This window comes from Myotis lucifugus, unplaced genomic scaffold (assembly GCF_000147115.1).
Source record: "Myotis lucifugus unplaced genomic scaffold, Myoluc2.0 scaffold_258, whole genome shotgun sequence".
Lineage (NCBI taxonomy): Eukaryota > Metazoa > Chordata > Mammalia > Chiroptera > Vespertilionidae > Myotis > Myotis lucifugus.
Window position 1 is genome coordinate 24130 of NW_005871306.1, and position 22373 is coordinate 46502.

Sequence of the window (22373 nt, forward strand, 5' to 3'; positions counted from 1 at the left end):
TTTTTTGGTACAAAAAGACTTCTAGGCTGACATCAATTTAAACACTTCCTTTCTGAAAGGCACTGTGCCTCTGAGTGGTTTTACTGAATTCTCTCAACAACTGGGATTAGAATCCAGGACTGTCTTGCTTTCTTAGCCAAATGCAACACTGCCTCCCCACTGACTACATCTTTTCACATCATTAATATCTACATAGTTTTGATTGATTTCAGAGAGGAAGGGAGAGACAGAAACATCAATGATGAGAGACTCATCGATCGGCTGTCTCTTGCATGCCCCCTACTGGGGGCTGAGCCCACAACCGGTGCATGTACCCCGGCCAGGAATCGAACCGTGACCTCCTGTTTCATAATAGGTTGACGCTCAACCACTTAGCCACGCTGGCCAGGCAATACCTATATGATTTTTAAGCTTAAAGTATTTCATCTGTAGATGTACCGTGCATTACTGAACTGATTCCTTACTTGGCCACCGAGAAGAGTAAAATATGTATGTGCATACTCATGTGGGAAGATGTCCAGTAGTAAACGGAAAACAACAAGTTGCAGTGATAATGGATACAATATCACGCTTGATCTTCGCCAAAAGGCTGAGAAGCTATCATATATACAATATTACCTTAGTAAGAGATGAAAAAAGTAAATTGTGTGTATGTCGTAGGCTTGGTATAGGCATGCCAAAATCTAAGAATGAGACCCACTGGACGATTAAGACTGGTGACTTATGGGCACTGGGTCAGAAGGAGATGGGATGCGAGTTGGGATTTTCACTTTTACTTTATAGCAAATACGTAAATAACCAAGTGCTCATATCAATGTCGGCCCAAACTGTCCACTACCATCATAGACTAAACATCTGGCATTCAAGAACACCCCTAAAAGTGTACTAAATATGACAATTTTATTATTAAAATGTTAATAGTCAAATTTAAATATCCAGGAACAGTACTTTCTCATTATTGTCAGCTGTTAGGTGGCCCCTGGAGTCCCTGTCCCGTGTGGCTGCAGCACTGAGCAGATGCTGGCTGGCTCTGCTGGAACAGAGCCCTGCTACGCTTTTTTTTTTTTTTGTCAAATATAGTTTTATTGATGTCAGAGAGGAAGGGAGAGGGAGAGGGAGAGAGAGAAACATCAATGATGTGAGAGAATCATTGATCGACTGCCTCCTGCACACCCCACACTGGGATTGAGACCACAACCCAGGCATGTGCCCTGACGAGGAATTGAACTGTGACCTCCTGGTTCATAGGTCGATGCTCAACCACTGAGCCATGCTGGTCGGGCGAGCCCTGCTATTCTCGCTCCCGGCCACGTCCTCTCCTCTGAAAGTAACTAAGGTAAGTAAGTTTGCCTTCTTGTGAACTCTCCAACTTGAAGATGTTGGTGGACATACTGCAGTTATGTAGAAACTGCTCTACAAACGCAAGCCTGGCTAACTGCATGTGAAAGATGCTTTCTGAAGATCTGCAGACACAGACTGAAGATCCTGGCCCTTACTTACATATACAAATACTTTTAAAAAGATTTTTAATTGATTTTTCTAGAGAGAGAGGATAGAGAGAGAAAGAGAGAAAAATCGATCAGTTGCCTCCTGCATGCCCCTGACCGGGGATCGAGCCTGCAACCCAGGCATGTGCTCTAACTGGGAATCAAATCAGCTACCTTTCAGTGCATGGGACGATGCTCAACCAAGACACACCAGCCAGGGCCTTACTTATATTTTTATAATGCTTCCCCAAGCCTCATTAATAATTACAGCACTGCCCTAACTGGTTTGGCTCAATGGATAGAGCGTTGGCCTGCGGACTGAAGGGTCCTGGGTTCGATTCCAGTCAAGGGCATGGTTGTGGGCACATCCCCAGTAGGGGGTGTGCAGGAGGCAGCTGATAGATGTTTCTCTCTCATCGATGTTTCTAACTCTCTATCCCTCTCCCTTCCTCTCTGTAAAAAATCAATAAAATATATTTAAAGATAATAATAATTACAGCACTGCACTCATGCAATGATGAATATGTGACACTTGGCTGATGAAAGCCGCCTGGAGAAATTCACTGCTTGTTACATTGAGAATGCTTACCAATACTTGGAACTTAATAACTGAACATTCTAGTAACTAGAATAAATTCAAGTGACAGGTCACTGTGAGGTTGATGGGATCCAATGGTGGCCGCCAGTGCAATAAGGCAGTCATTGGCCAGGGCCAAGGAGTATCAGAAACAACCGATCTTCCAAATGCTGAGGCTAAAATGTGGTCTTCAGGCAATTAGTGACGCCTAAGCCAGATGTCAGTGGGTCTCTACCTTATACACTTATTTTTAAATTTATACATGTCTGTAGCATCGAATTAGGGGTATCTCATACTTTGTTAAAAAACAGTGTAAAAATGCAATTCCTTTTCCTTGCAGAAAATTGGGGAGACATAAAAGTAACATGTTAAAGAAATTTAAAATCACTAGAAATAATTACATTTTTTCTTTTTCCACACACTGATTATTTTCTCTCCTTTTATAAAAAGTATTTATTTATGAAATCCCCCTTTGAAATTGCATAAATAACACACTCACTGCATCCAATGATACAGTGTAAAGATACAACAAAGAAATGTTCCTATTCTTCCCCCTTATTCCTCTCTTCACCAATCATCTTTCTCTCACACACAAACATCCACACAGAGACACATTTATACGATCATCTCCTCAAAAATGACACAAATAGGTGCATTTATATTTTAATTCATTCTGGAAAATTAATTTTCCCAATGGCTGTAGCAGTTCACATTGCCACTAGTTAAGTTCGCTCAGGTCTGTTTCAGTCCTGGATTTATTGCTTTAGACATTTTCTGCCAAAATCACGTGTAGGGACAGCATCTTGCTTTGATTTATTTGTGTGTGTAATGCACTGAGGTTCTATGTCATGTCCTGTGTCTGACTTGTCTGGATCCCCAGCTCTTAGCACAGAGGACGTGTTCAGGGCGTCGGTGCCAAAGAAATGTAACTTACCTGTGTGGATTTTTAAATGCCGCTCCATGTCCTTCATGCCATAGGCAGTCTTGAACTGGCAACCTTAAAAAGGCAAGGAGAGATTAATTATAAGACATCATCACTTTAGAGCGGAGAAACTTGGCAGAAACTTCCTCAACCAAGTGATGAGAGTTAAATAACCCCCCAGAAACAGGACACACAGGTGTCCCGTGCCCCCCGACATGATGAACCACGGTCACGACATCACTCCTGCGCGTCCTGCCCACATTGCAGAGCCTAAGTCTAATCGGGAGGAAACCTCAGACAAACCCAACGGAGGGACACTATACCCAATAACTGGCCTGTACTTTGCACAAATGTCAAGGTTATGAAAGGAAACGACACCTGAAAACTAAATGCAACGCGTGACCCTGAACTGGATCCGGGACCAGGGCAGAAATGTTTTTCTTTTGACACAGAGACAATTGGTAAAATAAGGTCAGTTATTTGACAATAGTGTGTATAAATGTGAATTTCCTGACTTCGATGATTGGACTGTGGTTATAGGAATTTCCTTGTTTCTAGGAAATACATATTGAGGGACAAAGGGACAGCATGTCCGCAACTTACTCTGAAATGGTGTGAGGGGGAAAATATATAAATATACATGTATATAGGAAAAATGACAAATTACATGTAATATGTTAACATTTGGAAAATCTAGATAAAAGAATACAGAAAATTTTTTGAACAATTTATTATTATTTCTTAAATATATTTTTATTGATTACAGAGAGGAAGCGGGAGGGGGAGAGAGAAACATCAATGATGAGAGAGAAGCATTGATCAGTTGCTTCCTGCATGCCCTCTATTGGGGATCGAGCCTGCAACCCATGTTATGTGCCCTGACTGGGAATTGAATTGTGATCTCCTGGTTCATAACAACACTCAACCCTGAGCCACGCCAGCTGGGCTTGAACAATTTTTGTAACTTTTCTGTAATTCTGAAATTATTACCAAATAAAAATTTGTGGGTTTTTTGTGCATTCTTTTTTTTTTAACTAAGAAAAGAACAATCTTTCTGGATGTCTTCCTAAGCTACCACACGACATGAAAAATTCACAGTCACCTGAAACTCACATGTCCCATTTCCAAGTCCCACGGCTGTGAAAGTCTCAAGAGCCTAGGTCAGCGGTTCTCAACCTGTGGGTCGCGACCCCTTTGGCGGTCGAACGACCCTTTCACAGGGGTCGCCTAAGACCATCCTGCATATCAGATATTTACATTACGATTCATAACAGTAGCAACATTACTGTTATGAAGTAGCAACGAAAATAATTTTATGGTTGGGTCACAACATGAGGAACTGTATTTAAAGGGCCAGAAGGTTGAGAACCACTGGCCTAGGTACATGGGGACCCGGGATAGCGGAGGTAGGGCGTAAGGGATGATGCAAATACGGGGCTCTGACGTGTGAGCCGGGGAGCTGGGAGCCCATCTACGTTGAGTTCACGATGTAGGACCCTGGAACCTGCACGTCACATCCTTCGCACAAGCAGGACACAGGCTGCCTTTACCTGGGTAGCAACAGTTGAGCCTCTTCTGAGCAGGTGGGGCCGAGGGCTTTTTGGCACGTGACTTGGCGGGCAGAGAGATGACAGTGGCCGTCTGGTTTTCGTTGCTTTCCGTGGGCAGATACGTCTGATAGCCATGCTCAAACACAAATTCTGGAGCTGAAACTAAAAGACAGGGTGGTTATTAATTTTCATAATATGAATACCCAACAGCTCTCCCTTTGGCCGACCTGCCTCTCTAGAGCATGAACATGTTAGGTTGCTTTCCCAGCCTGCCTAGCTGCTTGGTAGTGATCACGTGGCCCCGTTCCAGCCAGTGGGACATAGGAGATACACGCTGAGGGTTCTGGAAAAGATTTCCTCCCGGATTAAGAACAAACAAACGAGTGGGGGAAGAGAGACAGTGGAGGAATGCTCACTCCTGCCGCCCTGGTCACCCCACTTCCTGTCTTTGGACATGCTGGAGTGAGGATATGATGCCCCGATCTGTGGCAGCCGTTCTGGAAGCACAAGGGAACAGCAAGAACATCAGATGTTGGGCCAGAGTTCTGAAACCATCCAAACCTAGGCTTCCTTCATAAACCAGAAACGTCCCCATCGTTTACACCAGGTAGGGTTTCTGTTAATTCAGGCAAAGCCTTTAGGCACTTTCTTTTTTTGGTTGTTTGTTAATCCTCACCGGAGGATATTTCTTCCATTGATTTTTAGAGTGGAAGGGAGGCAGGGGGAGTAGGAGTGGGGAGAAGGTGGAGGGAGGACATTGATGTGAGAGAGACACATCAACTGGCTGCCTCCTGCACACAACCCAACTGGGGCCGAGGACTGAACCTGCAACCCAGATATGTGACCTGGAATCAAACCCGAGACCCTTTGGTGTGCGGGCCGACGCTCTAACCACTGAGCAACTCCGCCCAGGGTTTTACCACAAAAATCCTAACAAACAACTGGAAAAAAACTGATTGAAGAAATCCTGGGTAAAACTACAAGTTCTCCCAAAACCACTCTTTAACACAAGTACTCCTAAAAAAAGTAATTCGTGTACTCTCACTGAAGTTTTGAGGGAAAATGAAAAAAAGGGGACCACACATATTCATCATTATACGAGATAAAGCAGGTAGTCTCAAACTTCTTAATTTAAATCGACAGACTTCACATCATTACCTATTTGGGCTGTGGCTGAAGCAACAACATCTCTGCCACAGGTTTGAGTTGCTATATTTTCTCTTAACAAACATCTTCATTCTCTGAATGTAAGACATTATAGATTGTAAGATGTACCGTTACTTTGTGTATAACAGATTTTAAAAAGCTGCCAATTAAACACCTGATGACGCAGTGCTTTCATATTCCTCATTTTATATCTAGTACTGATGTTCCCTAGAAATTTCGCACATATGGCATGGGTCCTTTTAGAACTCTTTGGCTGTGTGGACCTCCACCTCCCGGACACCGTGGCAAGAATGACAACATCATCCTGATGCATGGGAAGGAGCACCTGGATCCACCAGCATCTGGTGTCTGAGTAAACCCATGGCTTCCATCGTCCTCTGCCGGGGTTCTTGTTCCAGCATCAAGAAGGGTTCAGGAAATCTGGAGAAGGCTGTGCGTACATTAAATAGGAGTCCAGAGACGAAAGATAATTTTGAAAGGCATTGGGGGTCAGAGGAGCTTTAGCGAAAGGAGCTAAGTTTTCCTAGTCTCAGGACCCCATGCTTTTTATTAACACAATTTGTCCTGAGGCGAGGCAGAGATATACACTTCAAAGGGTCAGGTTTTCGTATACAGAGACATTATCAGAATGGGGGGAATTAGCCTACGGCTGTTCAGGTGTTCAGCCAGTAGGAGGCAATCACATGTAGATTAAGATGCCATGAGCTGTCTGGCAGCAAACAATCAATTTAATGCAGCAGTTCTCAACCTGTGGGTCGCGACCCCTTTGGGGGGTCGAACGACCCTTTCACAGGGGTTGCCTAAGACCATCGGAAAACACATATATAATTAAATGTAGTTTTTGTGATTAATCACTATGCTTTAATTATGTTCAATTTGTAACAATGAAAATACATCCTGCATACCAGATATTTACATTACGATTCATAACAGTAGCAACATTACAGTTATGAAGTAGCAACGAAAATAATTTTATGGTCGGGGGTCACCACAACATGAGGAACTGTATTAAAGGGTCGCGGCATTAGGAAGGTTGAGAACCACTGATTCAATGTATCCCGTTCAGGTGGGGAAATGCCATCAGCCATTCCCAGATTCAGCCCTGCTGTCATGCTGGAATTGGCTTCCATTGTCCTCAACTGAAACATGCAGAGGGAAGTGAAGCAGCTTTTGCTCAAAGTTGGCCAAACCATTCTGCAGGCGGATGTTCCACCTTCACGCCAAGTCTCTCAGATGCGTCCATCGACCACACCTGCCTCTCCTGACGTGTCCCGTCTACTCTGTGGGCTTTGCCTCTTGGCTCCAGCTTCCTTTGCTCCGTTTGGACCCCAGCCAGCAGCACTGACCTACCTAGGAACTTGCTACAAAGGCAAATTCTTGGGCCCCACCCCAGCCTACGGAATCAGAAACTCTGGGGTGGACCCAGCGCTCTGCGTTCTAACCATGTGCCCAGGTGAGTCTGCGCCTGAGCACCCCTGGCGCAGGTGGGTCTTTTCCGTGCATTCCAGCAGGAAGAGTTAAGCCAGCTTTGTCCAGGGGAGGCAACCCACCCTTCTTGTTGCTGGGTCTCACGAACAAAAGGGCTGTTCCTCCAACGCAGACCTGTGTGTCATCACTAGCAGACGGAGCCCCTACGATTGTTTCCAGGTATCTCTGGGAACAGTTACTTTTCATCTTCAACCTGAATCATCACGCAGCATCTGGGAGACGTTCTAACCAGCAATGAAACTCGATGTGCGTAGTTCCAGAAAAGGTTCACTGAAAGGGCAAGGGCTACGCCCTCCATCTTGCCCTGTATCCTCCATCTTTGGGCAGCCATGTGCTCAGCGGGGCTTCTTCCCGGAAGCCCAAGCCTCTGCTAGCCACACCCAGGATTTCTTTAAACTAACCAATGACAGCCAAGGGAAGTGCGCGCCATGGGAGATGACTACATCCTGTGTAACAAGACACCGACTTGCCCCTGGCCAATCGGCAGGGCCCACAGTCCTCTCTCCTCCCCTTACTATAAAACCTCTCTCCCGAGCTCTCTCGCCCTCTCTCTGCCACTTGGCTTACCGTTGCATCGGTGAGTGTGGTCGGGGAGCCGACCTAGTTCGAATAAAAGACTCTCTGCTTTTGCATCGGACTCGGCTGGCTCCCTGGTGTGGTCTAATGGGGATCTTGAAATCTGGGCATAACATCCACGACTCGGCCGAAGTGACCAAAATGTGCCCCATAGGCTCGTTAGTTCATGGGTCCAGAGAGCACCTCGTTTGGGACTGCCTGTCGGCCGACAGCAATCTCGTTAATTCTAAGGTGCACCTCCCTGCCGGGGATCTTACACTGTAGCTTTGGCTGATGCGTCCAGGTCCAGCTGTTTACTGTGGGAGACCTCACGCCAGCTGTGTGAGCCTCCGTTTCCTCCCTTCTAAGTAGAGATAGTCACTGCACTCACCTCATAAGGTTGTTGCAAAGGTTAACGAGAGAAGCAGAAGCCAGGATGTGGCCATGCTCGAGTCTACAGGTGAACAGAACTGGGCAATGGCACTGGATTCTCACTTGGAGTTTGACCAAGACCCAGGGAGATCAACATCTCTGTTTGCAGGGGGCAGAAGGTCACCCAGGACATAGGGTTTGCAGTGCTAACTAGGATGGCTGGTCATGTTCTCATGATCTCCCAACTTTCTGCTCCACAGCTTTCTGCACAAAAAGAAGGCTGGCGGGTGTGTGTGGTGGGTGGGGAGTGGCCAGGTCCCCCACAGGCCAGCTCAAGGAGTCCCTCTCAGTCCTCCCAGGAGGTGAATGCAGGGCCCCTGTCTTCCTGAGCTGAGCGTGAGACTCCGGGAGATGGGCGGGGCTTCGGCTCCTGACCTCCCGCCGGCCCCTCTCCTGTGAGCCTCAGCGCCCCAGGATTTCATGGCAAGTCACAGCAGAGGGGGCTCGCGGGAGGAATGTGGATATTAACCAGGTCTCGGAGGTGTGGCTTGCAAATCCTTTCTCCCATTCCGTAGGCTGCCTTTCCAGTCTGCTGTTGCCTTTGATGCAGCCCCATTTGTCCATTCTGCCTCTGTTGTGTGGGGGAGACGGCGGGGAGACGGCGGGAAGCAAAGGGCCAGGCACCCAAATGCAGGGATCATTTCAGAGGCAGGGCTGCTCACAGTCAACCCAAACAGGTGTCTCCTGGATGGGAAAGGGTTTGTTCCAGGGCGTGGGCTCCTAAGTCTTATCTTCTTGAGTCTCGGTTTCCTCACCTGAAAAATAGGGCGATTCCCATCCCTATCTCCTCCGGCTGTTGTGAGGATTAGAGATCAAGCCTGTGAAACTGTTACTGCTATTGCACTTCTTCAAAGATTTATTTAGCAAAAACTTACGAAGCACCTACTGTGTGCCAGGCATGGAAACACATCAGGGAGCCAGAGGCAAAACCCCTGCCTTTGTGGAGTTGGCACTCTAGTTGTGAGTGTGCAAGGAAAAAAAAAAAGTAAATAGATACTCTACAGCTCAATGCTATGAAGACAAATACAGCAGGGAAGTGGGACAGGAAGTGCTGGGGGCATGCGACTTTAAGGAAGGTAATCCCAGAAGGCCTCAGTGAGGAGGTGACATTTCAATACAGAACACAGATGCGTGTGATTATTAATCATCTTCTGCTGCAGGTGTCTGGAATTCAACAGCCAAGTTACCCAGTCTTGTTGGAGCCTCCTGGATGGCTTTATCAGGGACCCCCCTTCACCCCTCCCCCACACTTGGCTTCTTGCCATGGGACCTGCAGGTCCCACAGGGAAAGCCTTCAGGTGGCCTTGATCACGGAGGGGCTGCTTTGGGTATCTGTGTGCAGTTTGGTGTTGGAGTAGCCACTCGTCCCCAGGGATGAGTGTGAGTGTGTATGTGCTGTGCGTGTAAACGCCAGGCTGGCCTGGGACCAACCTCTGTCCCCACCACTCAACCACGTCACTGCTCTTCAGTTGTTTTGCCAGTAAAACGGGGATGTGAGCAGTGACCTGCACGCTAAAACGGGGATGTGAGCAGTGACCTGCACGCTCAGACCTTCCTGTCTCAGCAGACACCTGACAGACCACTCAGACCCGCTTGCCCTGGAATTAAGAATTGGGACTAATACTGCATTTTGGCGTGGACTTTCCTTCTGCAGAAAAAAAAGCACGCTTCTCCCGTGTAACAAGCACACAGACCATCCTGAGATCTCTTTAAATGCAGATTCAGAGTCAGCAGCTCTGGGTGGGGCCGAGACTGGGTTTCTAACAAGCTCCTGAGCAGTGGGCCTGGTCCTCGGGCCACACTTTGAACTGTGAACATCTGAAATCCCAAATATATTTCTGGTTTCTGGTGTCCATCGTTTTTTACATTTTTATTTTTATTTTTTTAAAAATATATTTTTATTGATTTCAGAGAGAAAGGGAGAGAGAGATAGAAACATCAATGAGAGAGAATCATTGATCAGCTGCCTCCTGCACGCCCCCAACTGGGGATTGAGCCCGTAACCCTGGGCATGTGCCCTGACCAGAATCGAACCCGGACCCTTCAGTCCACAAGCCGAAACTTATCTACTGAGCCAAACCGGCTAGGCAGTGATGGCGAACCTTTTGAGCTCGGCGTGTCAGCATTTTGAAAAACCCTAACTTAACTCTGGTGCCGTGTCACATATAGAAATTTTTTGATATTTGCAACCATAGTAAAACAAAGACTTATATTTTTGATATTTATTTTATATATTTAAATGCCATTTAACAAAGAAAAATCAACCAAAAAAAATGAGTTCATGTGTCAAAGGTTCGCCATCACTGGGCTAGAGCCACTTTTTAAAAAAATATATATTTTTATTGATTTCAGAGAGGAAGGGAGAGGGAGAGAGAGAAACATTAATGATGAGAGCGTATCACTGATTGCCTGTCTCCTGCACATCCTCTACTGGGGATTGAGCCCACAACCCCAGCACGTGCCCTGACTGGGAATCGAACCATGACCTCCTGGTTATAGCTCAACCACTGAACCACACCGGCTGGGCAGTATCGCTCTCTTTTGAGTTCCAGCCACATCCTTGCCCTTGGTCCTCAGTGACTCCCTATTCCCTTCTAAATAAAAGTCTCCTCTTGGGCTTAAACTACGACAGCCAGAGCAGGGGTCTGTCACAGGCAAACAACCAACCGTCCTCCCTAAAACAAAGTGAACCTGCACTAGACTGGGAATTCACTGAACGAAACAAAAAACCCACCACTACAAGCGGAACGGAGCTTCCTTCCCACTTCCCACACCCCTTCCCACGCCGAGTGCTGGGCTCACTTATTCATTCAGATCTCTGAGCACCTCCTATGTGCCAGACGCCCATGCTAATAGATTTCCTTCCTTTCTCCCCTTTTCCTGGTCCGGTGCTTCTCAAATTTGATCATGTGCCAGAGACTCTGATGGAGATATCAGGGGTAAAGTCTGGATATCTTTATAGCTATATTTTTAAACTAGATTTTTATTGATTTCAGAGAGAAAGGGAGAGGGAGAGAGAGAAACATCCATGATGAGAGAGAATCACTGATCGGCTGCCTCCTGCACACCCCACACTGGAGATCCAGCCCACAACCCGGGCATGTGCCGTGACCAGGAATTGAACTGTGACCATGACCTCCTGGTTCACAGGTCGACGCTCAACCACTGAGCCACGCCGGCCGGGCTATAGCTGTATTTTTTAACAAGGTTTCTAGGTAATTCTTCCTTCTCATCAGCTCCGATTCCTGCTCTGGTCCAGTCTACAGAGACTGCAGTTGGGCGGCTCTGCAGAGGGGCCTTTGGCTTGGATTCCACCGCTGAGCTCTCCTCCCTGTCCCTCGGTGGCCCAGCCACCTCCACGGCCGTGGGCCTGGGCCTGTGTCCCATCTTAGCCAATGGGGTCTGGAGTTTCTGGGAAGCACGTCCTCCCTGGTAAAGAGCAGCTGTCCCTCTCTCGATCTGTGGACAGGGCTGAGCGAAGGCTTGAGGCATAAAGCAATGGCAGCCTTCTTTTCACCATGAGGTGCATGAGGCTCGAGGCCAAAGGACAACACCCACCACCAGAAAGATGCAAAGAACCTGTCATCTCTGAACTGTAGAACGGACCTGGGTGTGCCCTGCTGTCTGGCCCATTTGTAGTTGGAAGCACTGGCTGGTTCCGATTCCCAGGACCCTGCCTGGATCCAGGTGGTTCTTTTGAGAGATGCTGCCACGAGGAGTTACTAAGGGACGGTGTGGCTTAGAGACCAGTTCTGCCGATTTCTGGCTCTATCCTCCCAAACAAGTTATTTAACCCCTTTGTTCCTTAGTTATTATGGGTAAAACGGGATAATGACTCTCAGTATTTAATTTACCGTTGCGCAAAGGACTTCAGACAGATGATTTCATAAGACCTACTTAAGAATTAGCTATGCCCGGACCTGGAAGTCACAGTTCAATTCCTGGTCAGGGCACATGCCCGGGATGCGGGCTTGATCCCCAGTAGGGGATGTGCAGGAGGCAGCTGATCAGTGATTCTCTCTCATCATTTATGTTTCTCTTTCTCTCTCTATCTCCCTTCCTCTCTCTGAAATCAATAAGAACATATTAAAAAAAACTACAAAGAATTAGCTAATATTATTGTTGCCACATTGTATGACAAATCATTACATAGTTTGTCTTACTACATCACTCATGTGCTCAACAACCTGCAATGGCTCCCCAGCTCCTTCAGAAAAAAGGCCAGAGATGAAGCATGGCTCCTACCACCACTCCCCGAGTCATCTCTCGGCACGGTTATCAGATCTTGCCTGGAGCTGCCCCACCCGCAGACCACCATTAGGAAATGCCCCCTTTCCACCATCTTCCTCCCAAAGGCAGGTGATTCTTTCAAGACGACTCATACGTCTGACCTCACAGTATTTTCCCTGGCTTTCCCCAGGGGACTAACTACTTCTTTTACTTTCTGACAAGGCTGTGCTCATCCCACATGGCTGGGCGTGCATGTCTCACACCTCGGTCCTGCTCCCCTGCTCTCGGGCTTGGAAGTCTCCAAGCATCTCCATTTCTCGGCTCCAGCGTCTGGCGCACAACAGGCCCAGAGCTACTGTCACTGGGCCCCGGGATGGGGCAGGTGCCAAGCCTTGTGCTTCATGCACGTTAATGAACTTCATCCTTACAGCTGAGCGCCCGCTCCTGTTCTCACTTGGTAACTGCCTCCCTGAGCGCCTGTGAGGGGCCAGGCCTGCCTGCAGGGAGACTGACAGTCTATGGTTCTCAACCTTCTGGCCCTTTAACTGCAGTTCCTCATGTTGTGGTGACCCCCAATTTCATTGTTACAAATTGAACATAATTAAAGCATAGTGATTAATCACAAAAACAATATGTAATGATATATGTGTTTTCCGATGGTCTTAGGCGACCCCTGTGAAAGGGTTGTTCGACACCCAAAGGAGTCACGACCCACAGGTTGAGAACCGCTGGTCTAGAAATGAAACCACTAATCAATGGCTCACAGGCCAAACAAGCCTTCAGATTCTTTTTTAAGGCTTTCAAATCAACGAGGTGAGTTTGTTCTTCCCTATGTCAATGTCCTCTGGCCACAGACCAGGGACACACCTGCAGGTGACTAAGTTTATTACTCACTGCAGGAGGGAACCCTCAGACCATGGGAGCCGTGGAGTCTCAGTGACAGGGTGCTAGAAAGGACTCAGATTTGGGGCTCATGCTAGGTAATTTTGGGGGAGGGTTCAAGGAAGCCTACATTGGAAGCTGCCAGAAAGTGGGGGAGCCTGGCCGGCGTGGTTCAGTGGTTAAGCACCAACCTATGAACCAAGAGGTGGCCATGGCTCGATTCCCAGTCAGGGCACATGGGTTGTGGGCTCGATCCCCAGTAGGGAGTACGCAGGGGGCAGTCGACTGATGTTTCTCTCTTATCATTGATGTTTCCACCTCTCTCTCCCTCTCCCTTCCTCCCTCTAAAAAAAAAAAAAAAAAAGAGAAATCAATAATCAATAAATCATATTTAAAAATAAAAGAAAAAGTGGGGGAAAGTCTGTGATTTGACATCTTAATAAATATTACCGAGCAGCAGAGGAGTCTAAAGCTGTAACAGGTAGAGAAGCAGGCGTCGCTCAGATCAGCGTGGGGGGATGTTTGCTATTTTGTGGGGCCAAACGATGACAAGGGCATTTTGCTTTTCTGGTTCCTCCACGGTCACAGAGTGGCCCTGACCATGTTGGTGCTCTGTGACGCTGTTTATGTTGGACAGAACAGCCTGGCCTGGGAGAGCCAGCCCGGCTCCTAGCAACACCAAGGCCTCCCGACGATGGCTCCTCGCTGTCCGGCCGCTTTCCTCTCTCAGCTGGCTGCCCACGGCCCTCCCACTCTCCGTCTGCTGCATCCACCACACTGCCAGACCCCCAACAGCAGCCCACTTCCCTTCTCCGGCTAAGTAAAAACTGCTTGTCACCAAATAACTGGTCAGTTACGACTGCGGTGAGAGCTAGGTGGGAGGCAGTGAGAAACCTCATCTCAGGAGTGGCGGGAGGGGAAATCACGGCTAGCTTCTAGGTGGAGGTGACTTTTAACCTGGGACCTGAAGAGTGGAAATTAACCAAAGGAGATGAACAGATCATTCTAGGTCAGGTGATCAATTCAACTAGTATTGGCGGGGACTTGCCATGAGCCAGGCCCGGTGCCAGCATTTTCTGGGTGCCGTATAGTTTTCACAGCCCGATTCACTGAACAAGAGCTGACACTGACAGTGCTAAGTGTCCTCCATGCAGAAGCCCTACAGCCGGGTTAGAACCCCCAAGGTGACTGCAACCCCATCACTTCCGTGTTACAGTTGGGGAAGCGGAGACACAGGGCCAAGTGACCTGCCCACCGTGACAGCAAGTGCTCACGGCAGGAGCTCCACCCAGTCCCGCTCAGGCCCCCGAACTTGCCATTTATTCCTGCCCCCACTTTAAAAACGAGACACCCAGAGCCCTTGGCTCCTCCGGCCCCATGCAGCCAAGACTCGAACCCAGGCCCCTGCCTCCAAAGCCCCACGATTTTAAGCCAGAACTTAGAAAATGCATGTGGGATGCTATTTTCCCCCCACCAGCATCAGCATCTAATTTTACTGATCCTACAGGCAAGTTCTCCAATCCAATGTGAACCAGGAAGCTTCCAAACTACCGGTGGAGAATACATGTTACTGTACATCCAACTAGTGTAGGACAGAGAGAGACCCAGGAGCTGAGTGACGAGGAGGTCGGCTTCATCAAGGACCAAAGAGCGAGAAATAAGCCTGGACCACGTCCGGGAGAGGGCATCTGGAGAAAGCTGCCGGTGTCCGGGTTCGGGCTGTGGCCTCGGGCGGGGAGGGGCTCTCCCACCTGGCTGAGACCAGAATCCCCTGGGAGCTTGTTAAGCACCAGGTGCCTGCGTCTCAGCCAGAGGTGCAGCTCCGGGAGGCGGAGCCCAGGCACCGGGGTCCTTAACAAGCTCTCTGGGGACTCCAGTCCACAGGCAGGTCCACAGGCAGGTCCACAGGCAGGTCTGGGCACCGTCACGGGTGGGACACTGATCCCCCGGCGTGGGGGGGGGGGGGGGCTGGGCCCAGAAAACCAAACTAAATTGTGTGAAAGAAAGGAAACCGCCAGAATCCGCTTGTTTTTGTGGCACAGGCGCAGGAACGATCGGAAAGGGCAGCTGAGTCGGGCAGAAGAGCAGCAGATCTCACCATCTGTTCATTCATCTCTCGTTAAGAAAATCAGTCATTTACTGAGTCCCAATCCTCTGCCCCAGGTCCTTTCCATGGATCACCGCAGAATCCTTACAATGCCCGGTGCTAACTCTATGCCCTAACAGTGTTAAGTACCATAATGATCTCTTTGTACAGATGAGGAATTACTTTTTTTTTAATCCTCACCAGAGGGTATTTTTCTGCTGCTTTTAGCTAGAGTGGAAGGGAGGTGTGGGGAGAAGACATGGAGGAGAAAAACATCAATGTGAGAGACACATCCATTGGTTGCCTCCTGCACAAGCCCCTACTGGGCCGGGGATCCAGCCTGCAACCAAGGTACGTGCCTTTGAACAGGAATCGAACCCGAGACCCCTTGGTGTGCAGGCCGACACTCTAACCACTGAGCACACCAAGGAGGGCCAGATGAGGAATATTAATAAGAGCGCGTAAGTGACTTGCGCGGTCCAGGGCTGTGGGGCGTTAGACTGCAATGCGAGTCCAGCTGTCTGTCTCCGGAGCTCAGAGCTCGGAGCTGGGTGCTCCCTTCAACATGTGCAGTGGGTGCCACCAGGAGTTGGGCACGAAGAGGACTCCAGGTCTGGCCTGAGCATACAGGATGGTATGCACAACTGAGGCACAGCATGAGTAAAGGAACGTGGGCAGTGGAAATGCTGAGATGGATGTCATCGGGCCAAGAACTAGGAGGACAGAGGAGCCATTGGGTGTGGGGTCAGTTTCACTGATGAACGTCACTTGGGCAGTCAGTGGTTCGTTTACTCAACCCAGAATGAGCACCCTCCTGCCCAGCACCCTCCTGGCGCTGGGGATGCAGCGGTGAATATGAGGGGTGCAGCCCTGACCTCATTCATGGTGCTTATGGTTCAGCGATGGGGCAGACCTTAAGGTTCATGCCCACATACTCATTGAGTTATGGGAACCTGACCTGGTCTGAGAGAACAGTGTGTGTGTGTGTGTGTGTGTGTGTGTGTGTGTGGCGTCAAGGAGGGGGGTTGGAGGAAATGCCTCTAGGTGCAGCTCTGAGGGACGCCTAAGAATTAAGTCAGTTCCAGGCAGAGGAACAACACGCACGGCGGCTCTGAGGCCAGAGGAATCCTGGCTCCTCTGGAAAACAGAAAGGTGTGCGTCGCAGCTGCTGCAATTCACAGCGGAGGGGATGTTCCAGGATAAGCCAGATGCTCTGTGTGCAGACAGTTATGAACCTTCAACTCTTAGGCTGAGCTGGTGTCAGCCAGGCAAAGACAGGAAAGGTATTTCAGGCAGAGGGAACCTCATAGGCAAAGGCTCAGAACACAGAAGGATGTAACGATTGGAACACAAAGTGTGGGCCTTGACGCCTCCTCACACTGCGGCATCACGGCATAGCGTGAGGTTACTGGGCGTCTGCTTCTGAGGGCAGGGAGCTGAGTCTGCAGAGAGAAGGCGCCCGCGGTAAGGGCCACGATACCTGAGTCCCAGGACTGTCCTGATCCTGTGGTGGGACCCTGGCCAGGTCTCACCCACATCTACAGCTACACTGGTCTAGCTGTAGGATGAGAAGGTTGCACCAGGCCCATCTCCAAGGTGTATTTTAGGTTTCAAATGTCCTTGGTGACTTCCTCTAAAATAATAATTAAGATAAACTCTGGAGAGAGTGGGAAGACCTCGAGGCATTATTATTAAGGTTTGTGAGGTGATCAGTTAATGATATTTCAATGTTTTAAAAACTCAGCAGAAACACTATTTTGGGTACATTAGGGAAACAACTATAGAACTTTGCTTACTAGCAAAAAATTCAAACATCACAGCAACATATATTTGATGAAGAGAAAGTAGGTGGTGTTCTCCACGCCTCGGCTCCAGATGAACTATTTGGTAAACATGAGAATATGCTAAAAAAAAAAAAAAAAGCCTGTGGCTCAGTCAGGCTCACAGATGTGTTTTGTTTGGCCATCAAAGTTGCAAAGTTTGGGAAATTTCACATTTGGTTGGTTTCTCTGAAAAACTCAAGTATCTGATTGCATCCAAAGAGCAGCTATCTCCGCTTTCCCACAGTCCTCACCATTCCCTGATGTGCACAGTTTACATTCCTCTCATTAGTATGACCTGCCTCACTCCTGTTCTAGAAGCTGCCCTTGAATATAATGATATGTATGTATGCATCTGTATGAGTTTTACACTTTGAGATTTTTCTCTGTCTGCATATAGACCTAGCTCCCCTTTTCAAGGCCAAGTTTTACTCCACTGTCTGAATCTCTGATATTGATTCATCTAATTTCCTCTTGTTGTAGACATAAAAAAATTCCACTTTCTTTACAGTATGTGCTATAAGTTTTACAGGATAAATACCTGGGAGTGGACTTACTGGGTAAATGTGTTTTATGTACATTTTGAAATGTGGAAGATCTGAAATCTAACATTAAAAACTCAAAAGATACCACAAAATCACCCAGGTTATGTGAATTTACCTCCCCAGGAAGGGGCGCAGCTCCTCCCCCTAGCCTTGTCGACAGGCATGTCTTTCACTGCTGAGGCAGCAGGCATACTTCCCTGCTGGTGCCTCCTGTCTAGCACCTATTGCCTTTGCCAACTTTTCCACTTGGTTCTTTTTCTCGACGTCACTGATTTTTAGGAGTTCTTTACATATGACGAACATTAGGCCTTAGTCACATATGTTGCAATTCTCTTCTCCAGTTGTCTTTAGACTTTTCAATACATTGTTTTTACTGTGGAAAAATTGCAAGTTAATCTGCAACTACTTACATGCTTCTTTTTCTTTGGTGGTGGTGGTGGGGGATGGTGTCCACAACCTGTCTTCTTTGGTAGGCACAGTATTTTTTTTTTTAAATTTAAAAATGTGAATGCCTTTAGCTAAGGAATACATTCTCTAATTCCCCACAGAACCCCACAATGTCAGTACTCACTCATAAATGGGTTACTTCATATTTGTAAAGTTATCTGTCTGACCCCTTAAGAGAGATTATATAGGTGTAAGTGTAGGTGTATGTGTGTGTTTGTGTGCGCACATGTGTCTGTGGGTACACATGTATGTGCGTCTGTGTGTATAGTATTACTCTAGGACTTTTATGGTTTCATTATACACAGTTAAATTTGGGATCCATCTACAGTTTATTTTTGGTGGAGTGAACGAATACCACCCAGAACTGGGATGAACTTTTCTGTTTTCCTGGTTGTACCCCAGGGGAGGGAGGCATCAATGCCTGCTTATAGGGTTAAAAACAAGCAAAAAAAACCCCTTTTTTTTATCCCTTAATACAAATAATGCAAATGCGAAGACCACATACATATTCCCATCACCCAGAATAGCTATCTTTTTTTTTTAACAGCAATGCATTTCCTGAGAGTATTCTTCCTCTTAGTATCAGGTTTTTGCTTTAGAAACTTGTTTTTTAAATTTTGTTCTGTTTAACATGTGACAACACGTATAACTGCTAACACTTAATGTTTTAACCCAGCCGTTCCCAAACCCTGCGAAACTATATTTTTCACAAGTTCCATGGCGGCGTCTGGGACATGGCCCACTTTGCCCGGCTCCCCATCCCCCCGCCGTACCTGTGATGGTCTGAGTCTCCGAGGTGATGGTCCTGGTGGTGGTCTGTGTCTGGGTGGCAGGCACCGTTTCCTCGGAAACGAACTGGACGGTGCTGGGGGCCGCCGCGGTCGTGCTGGTCAGCTGGCAGCCACTCTGCTTGTGAGCTACAAAGGCGTCCAAGTTGTTAAACTGCTGCTTGCAGATGCCACAGATATGGATGTCGGGGGTCAGCTCGACCAGCACCGTTGTGCCCCCAGGAACTCCATGGGACAAAGGGAAAGTGACAGATTAATCCCAAACAGTGTGAAATTACAATACAAACCAAATCCATGTAGGAAAACAGGGCATGGTGGCAGACATGGCTAGTTGCCGGCTCAATGTCCATTCCACTTCCCTCTTCTTCCTTGCAAACAGGTTTCCGAGTCTGTCCTAGCAGTAACGCACCCAGACCCAAGTAATGGCTCCTACACATTTTTGTCCTTAGGGGCACGCGTGGCATTTTACACGAGAATGTCCTTTGATATGCATGTCTGCCCTGCACTTCGAAAAATCAGCAGCCATCTAGCCGCCCAGCTAAAGAATGGTTGTACCTTCCACCCCCACCATTAGGATTAAAAAAAAAGATAAACAAGAAGAAAAAAAAAGAATGGTTGTACTTCCCAGTCATGAAAACGAATCCCTCCACATTTCCAAATCCTATCCACCCGCCCCCCCAATTGTAAGAGCCACCACTCTAAATAATGTTGGTCCCCTACATACTTCGGCACCCCTGCAGCACACTGCTAAAGGAGTTTCTGGAGAAAGTTTGGCTTTCATGATAAAAAGGGAACAGGCATTTTCCCTTGAATGCAGATGTGATAACAGGGGCTTGTGCAGCCATATTGTAACTATGAGGACAATGTTGAGATGCCTACAGATGCTGGTCCTTACTTCATTGATCTCCTGAATCAACCAATTGCAGACTTCTCATTAGGCTAGTATAGGTCAGTTTTGTTATATATGGCCAAAATTCATTCCTAACTGACAGGGACATTGTGTCTCCCGAGTAATGATACTAAGTAGTAATACTGTGTTACTTTATAAAGTACTCACCACAGTACCTGGCACTATATTAGAAAGGGCCTACATAGCCTATTAGAAAGGGCTATGTAAATGCTTACTGAATAAAGAAACACCAGTAATTAATAAGTCTCTAAAATGAGAACCTTAATTTTTATTTTAAAAATTTACTTTGTCTTCTTCTAAGGAAACTCATGTTTATAACAGAAAATTTAGAAGAGAAGCAACATGTGTACCACGAACATTACAAAATATTTTCTTCCATTCATCTTCAGTTAAAAATTGTTTTTAATTGAAAATTGTTTAAGATCATAACGTATTGTAAAATTAACCTTTCCCCCACATAAGATCACATAAGCATTGTACTACATCTTTAAAATGTATCTGTGAATATAATTATGTAATAATACATTCACATTATTTCATGTTCCCCGTTTTTCTTAAATTTCAGTAATTACTAGGTCTTTACATTATTCCTAACTTTTCCCATGCCTAAACGATATGAGAAATATTTTGCGCATATATGGCTGGCATCCATGTGTCAATTTCCCAAAAAATTCTAAGTCAGTTACATTATGTTCAATTTCCCCCAAGTCTAACTAAGACAAGAGATCTTTGTGGGGAAATACAAGGTGGTGGACTGGCTGCGGGGAGGTGCTCTGAGGCTGGGCGTGGCAATGCCTTATCAGCCATCTTGCACTTAAGGACTTTGAAGTCAATGGATGGGAGGAAGGAGGCCTTTCCTTCCAAACCTGCCGCAGGGCTGCTGAGGTGCCCGTGGGACTAACTGGAAACAAGGGACCAAGAGATGAAGGGACCTGCGTTGCGGACGGTTCCGATGCCCAGGATGAAATGGGGAGAAGTTTCTGCTTCACAGCCTGGTTAAGAGGCTTCAATGAGATGGTGCTTGTAAAAGGCCAGCGCAGGGGTCCCCAGCCCCCAGCATGTCTTCCGGTTGGGTTATGACGGAGGGACCCCACTTGAACTTGCAGGTATCCCCCTCTGAAAATCTGGGATGATAGAACATTACCTACCTCTGCACTTGTAGTGAGAATGAACTGAGACCAAACAAAAAAACAAAACTCTGGGCACAGCTCGTGCTCACCACCCGCAAAAAGAATTTATTTTTCTTTGCCAAGTTCTCCAAACCTGTTTCGGCATCAGAATGACCTGGGGGAGGTGGGCTAGGAGTTACACATGGACACATCTGAGTCCCACTTCCGAGAGGAGCCGTGAAGGAGGCGGGGTGAAGGGGCGCTGGGGTTTAGGAAAATCTGTGCTTTTCACAAATTATGCAAATGACATACCCTGCCAAGTTGGGGAGCCAAAGTCTCCCAAACTGTTAACTAGTAACAGCTAGCAGGCTACGCGCTCACTGTGCCAGGTGTGTGCAAACCCTTGTGCCAGGCGTTCTCCAACTTTCCGTGCTCCCGAATCTCCCAGGAAAGGGCGGGTCTCTCCCCCTCCATCATCCCTCCGGCAACCCAGCCCGGACCAGAGGGGTGGGGCCCCGAGAGCTTTCTGCTTTTTAAAATAAGCGCCCGCGCTCCCTCCCAGGTGGCTTGCGTGCGCGCAGTCCCTGGACCACACTTTGGGAAACAATGCTTCGGGCGAAACCAGGGACTGCTTGTCTCCCAAGGAAAATAAAAACGAACCCCAAACTCCGAGGAACGACCACGGCTCCATTCCCCATTCAAATCTCCACCTTTAATGTGGACAAGGCTTTGCAGTCAGGCGGCAAGCCCCGCCGGCCAGACCTCGTGAGACCCTCCGATCCCCACACTTCAAGGATCTGGGGCCACCGAGGCAGAAGTTTTCCCACCAGCGTCGCAGCGGTTACCCCAAATCTCCCAAACTCCACAGGGGGGGAGGGAGGGGGCCGGGAAAGGTCCCAAGGGGGTGGCGATTGTCTGAACGGCATGCCCTCCCCCATCGCCCCCTTCCAAGGGGTCTGCAGAACCGGAGAGCGCCCCCAGCCTGGCGCCGCGTAGGGTGCCCGCACCCCAAAGCCACCCCGGCGCCTCCCGCCCAGCGCGCCCGCCGCGGTCCCCGGGACGCAGACACGGCGTCACCCCGATTTCGGGGCCCCGGGCCTGCTCGCTGCGCGCGGACGGGCCTGGGCCCGGGCCCCGGAGCGCGCACGGCGCCCGGGAAGCACTTACTTTGCACGGAGCCGGGGAAGCTCTCGCCCTCGCTGGTCGCGTTCATGGCCGCAGACGGGGGGTCCCGGCCGGGGATGGGGTAGGGGGCACTGGTCTACATGGTAGAGGGCTTTTCCTTTATTTTTCCACACCCCCCCCCCCGCCTTCCTTCTCCCAACTCCGGCGGCGGGAGGACGGATGTAAAGCGAGCGCCACTTCCGCTGCCTAGAGG

General features: G+C 48.2%; 1 protein-coding gene across 1 annotated transcript in view; it reads right to left on the reverse strand.

Moving 5' to 3' along the window:
- ZFP64 (ZFP64 zinc finger protein) overlaps window positions 1–22373 on the reverse strand; it is a 32195-nt gene extending 9822 nt beyond the window's left edge. The window contains exons 1-4 of the mRNA XM_006099090.3: window positions 22163–22373; window positions 18962–19201; window positions 4537–4698; window positions 2999–3061 (exon numbers count right to left, since the gene is read on the reverse strand). Coding sequence (XP_006099152.1) covers window positions 2999–3061; window positions 4537–4698; window positions 18962–19201; window positions 22163–22208 — 511 coding nt within the window. The 5' untranslated portion in view covers window positions 22209–22373. The remainder of the gene's footprint in view (window positions 1–2998; window positions 3062–4536; window positions 4699–18961; window positions 19202–22162) is intronic.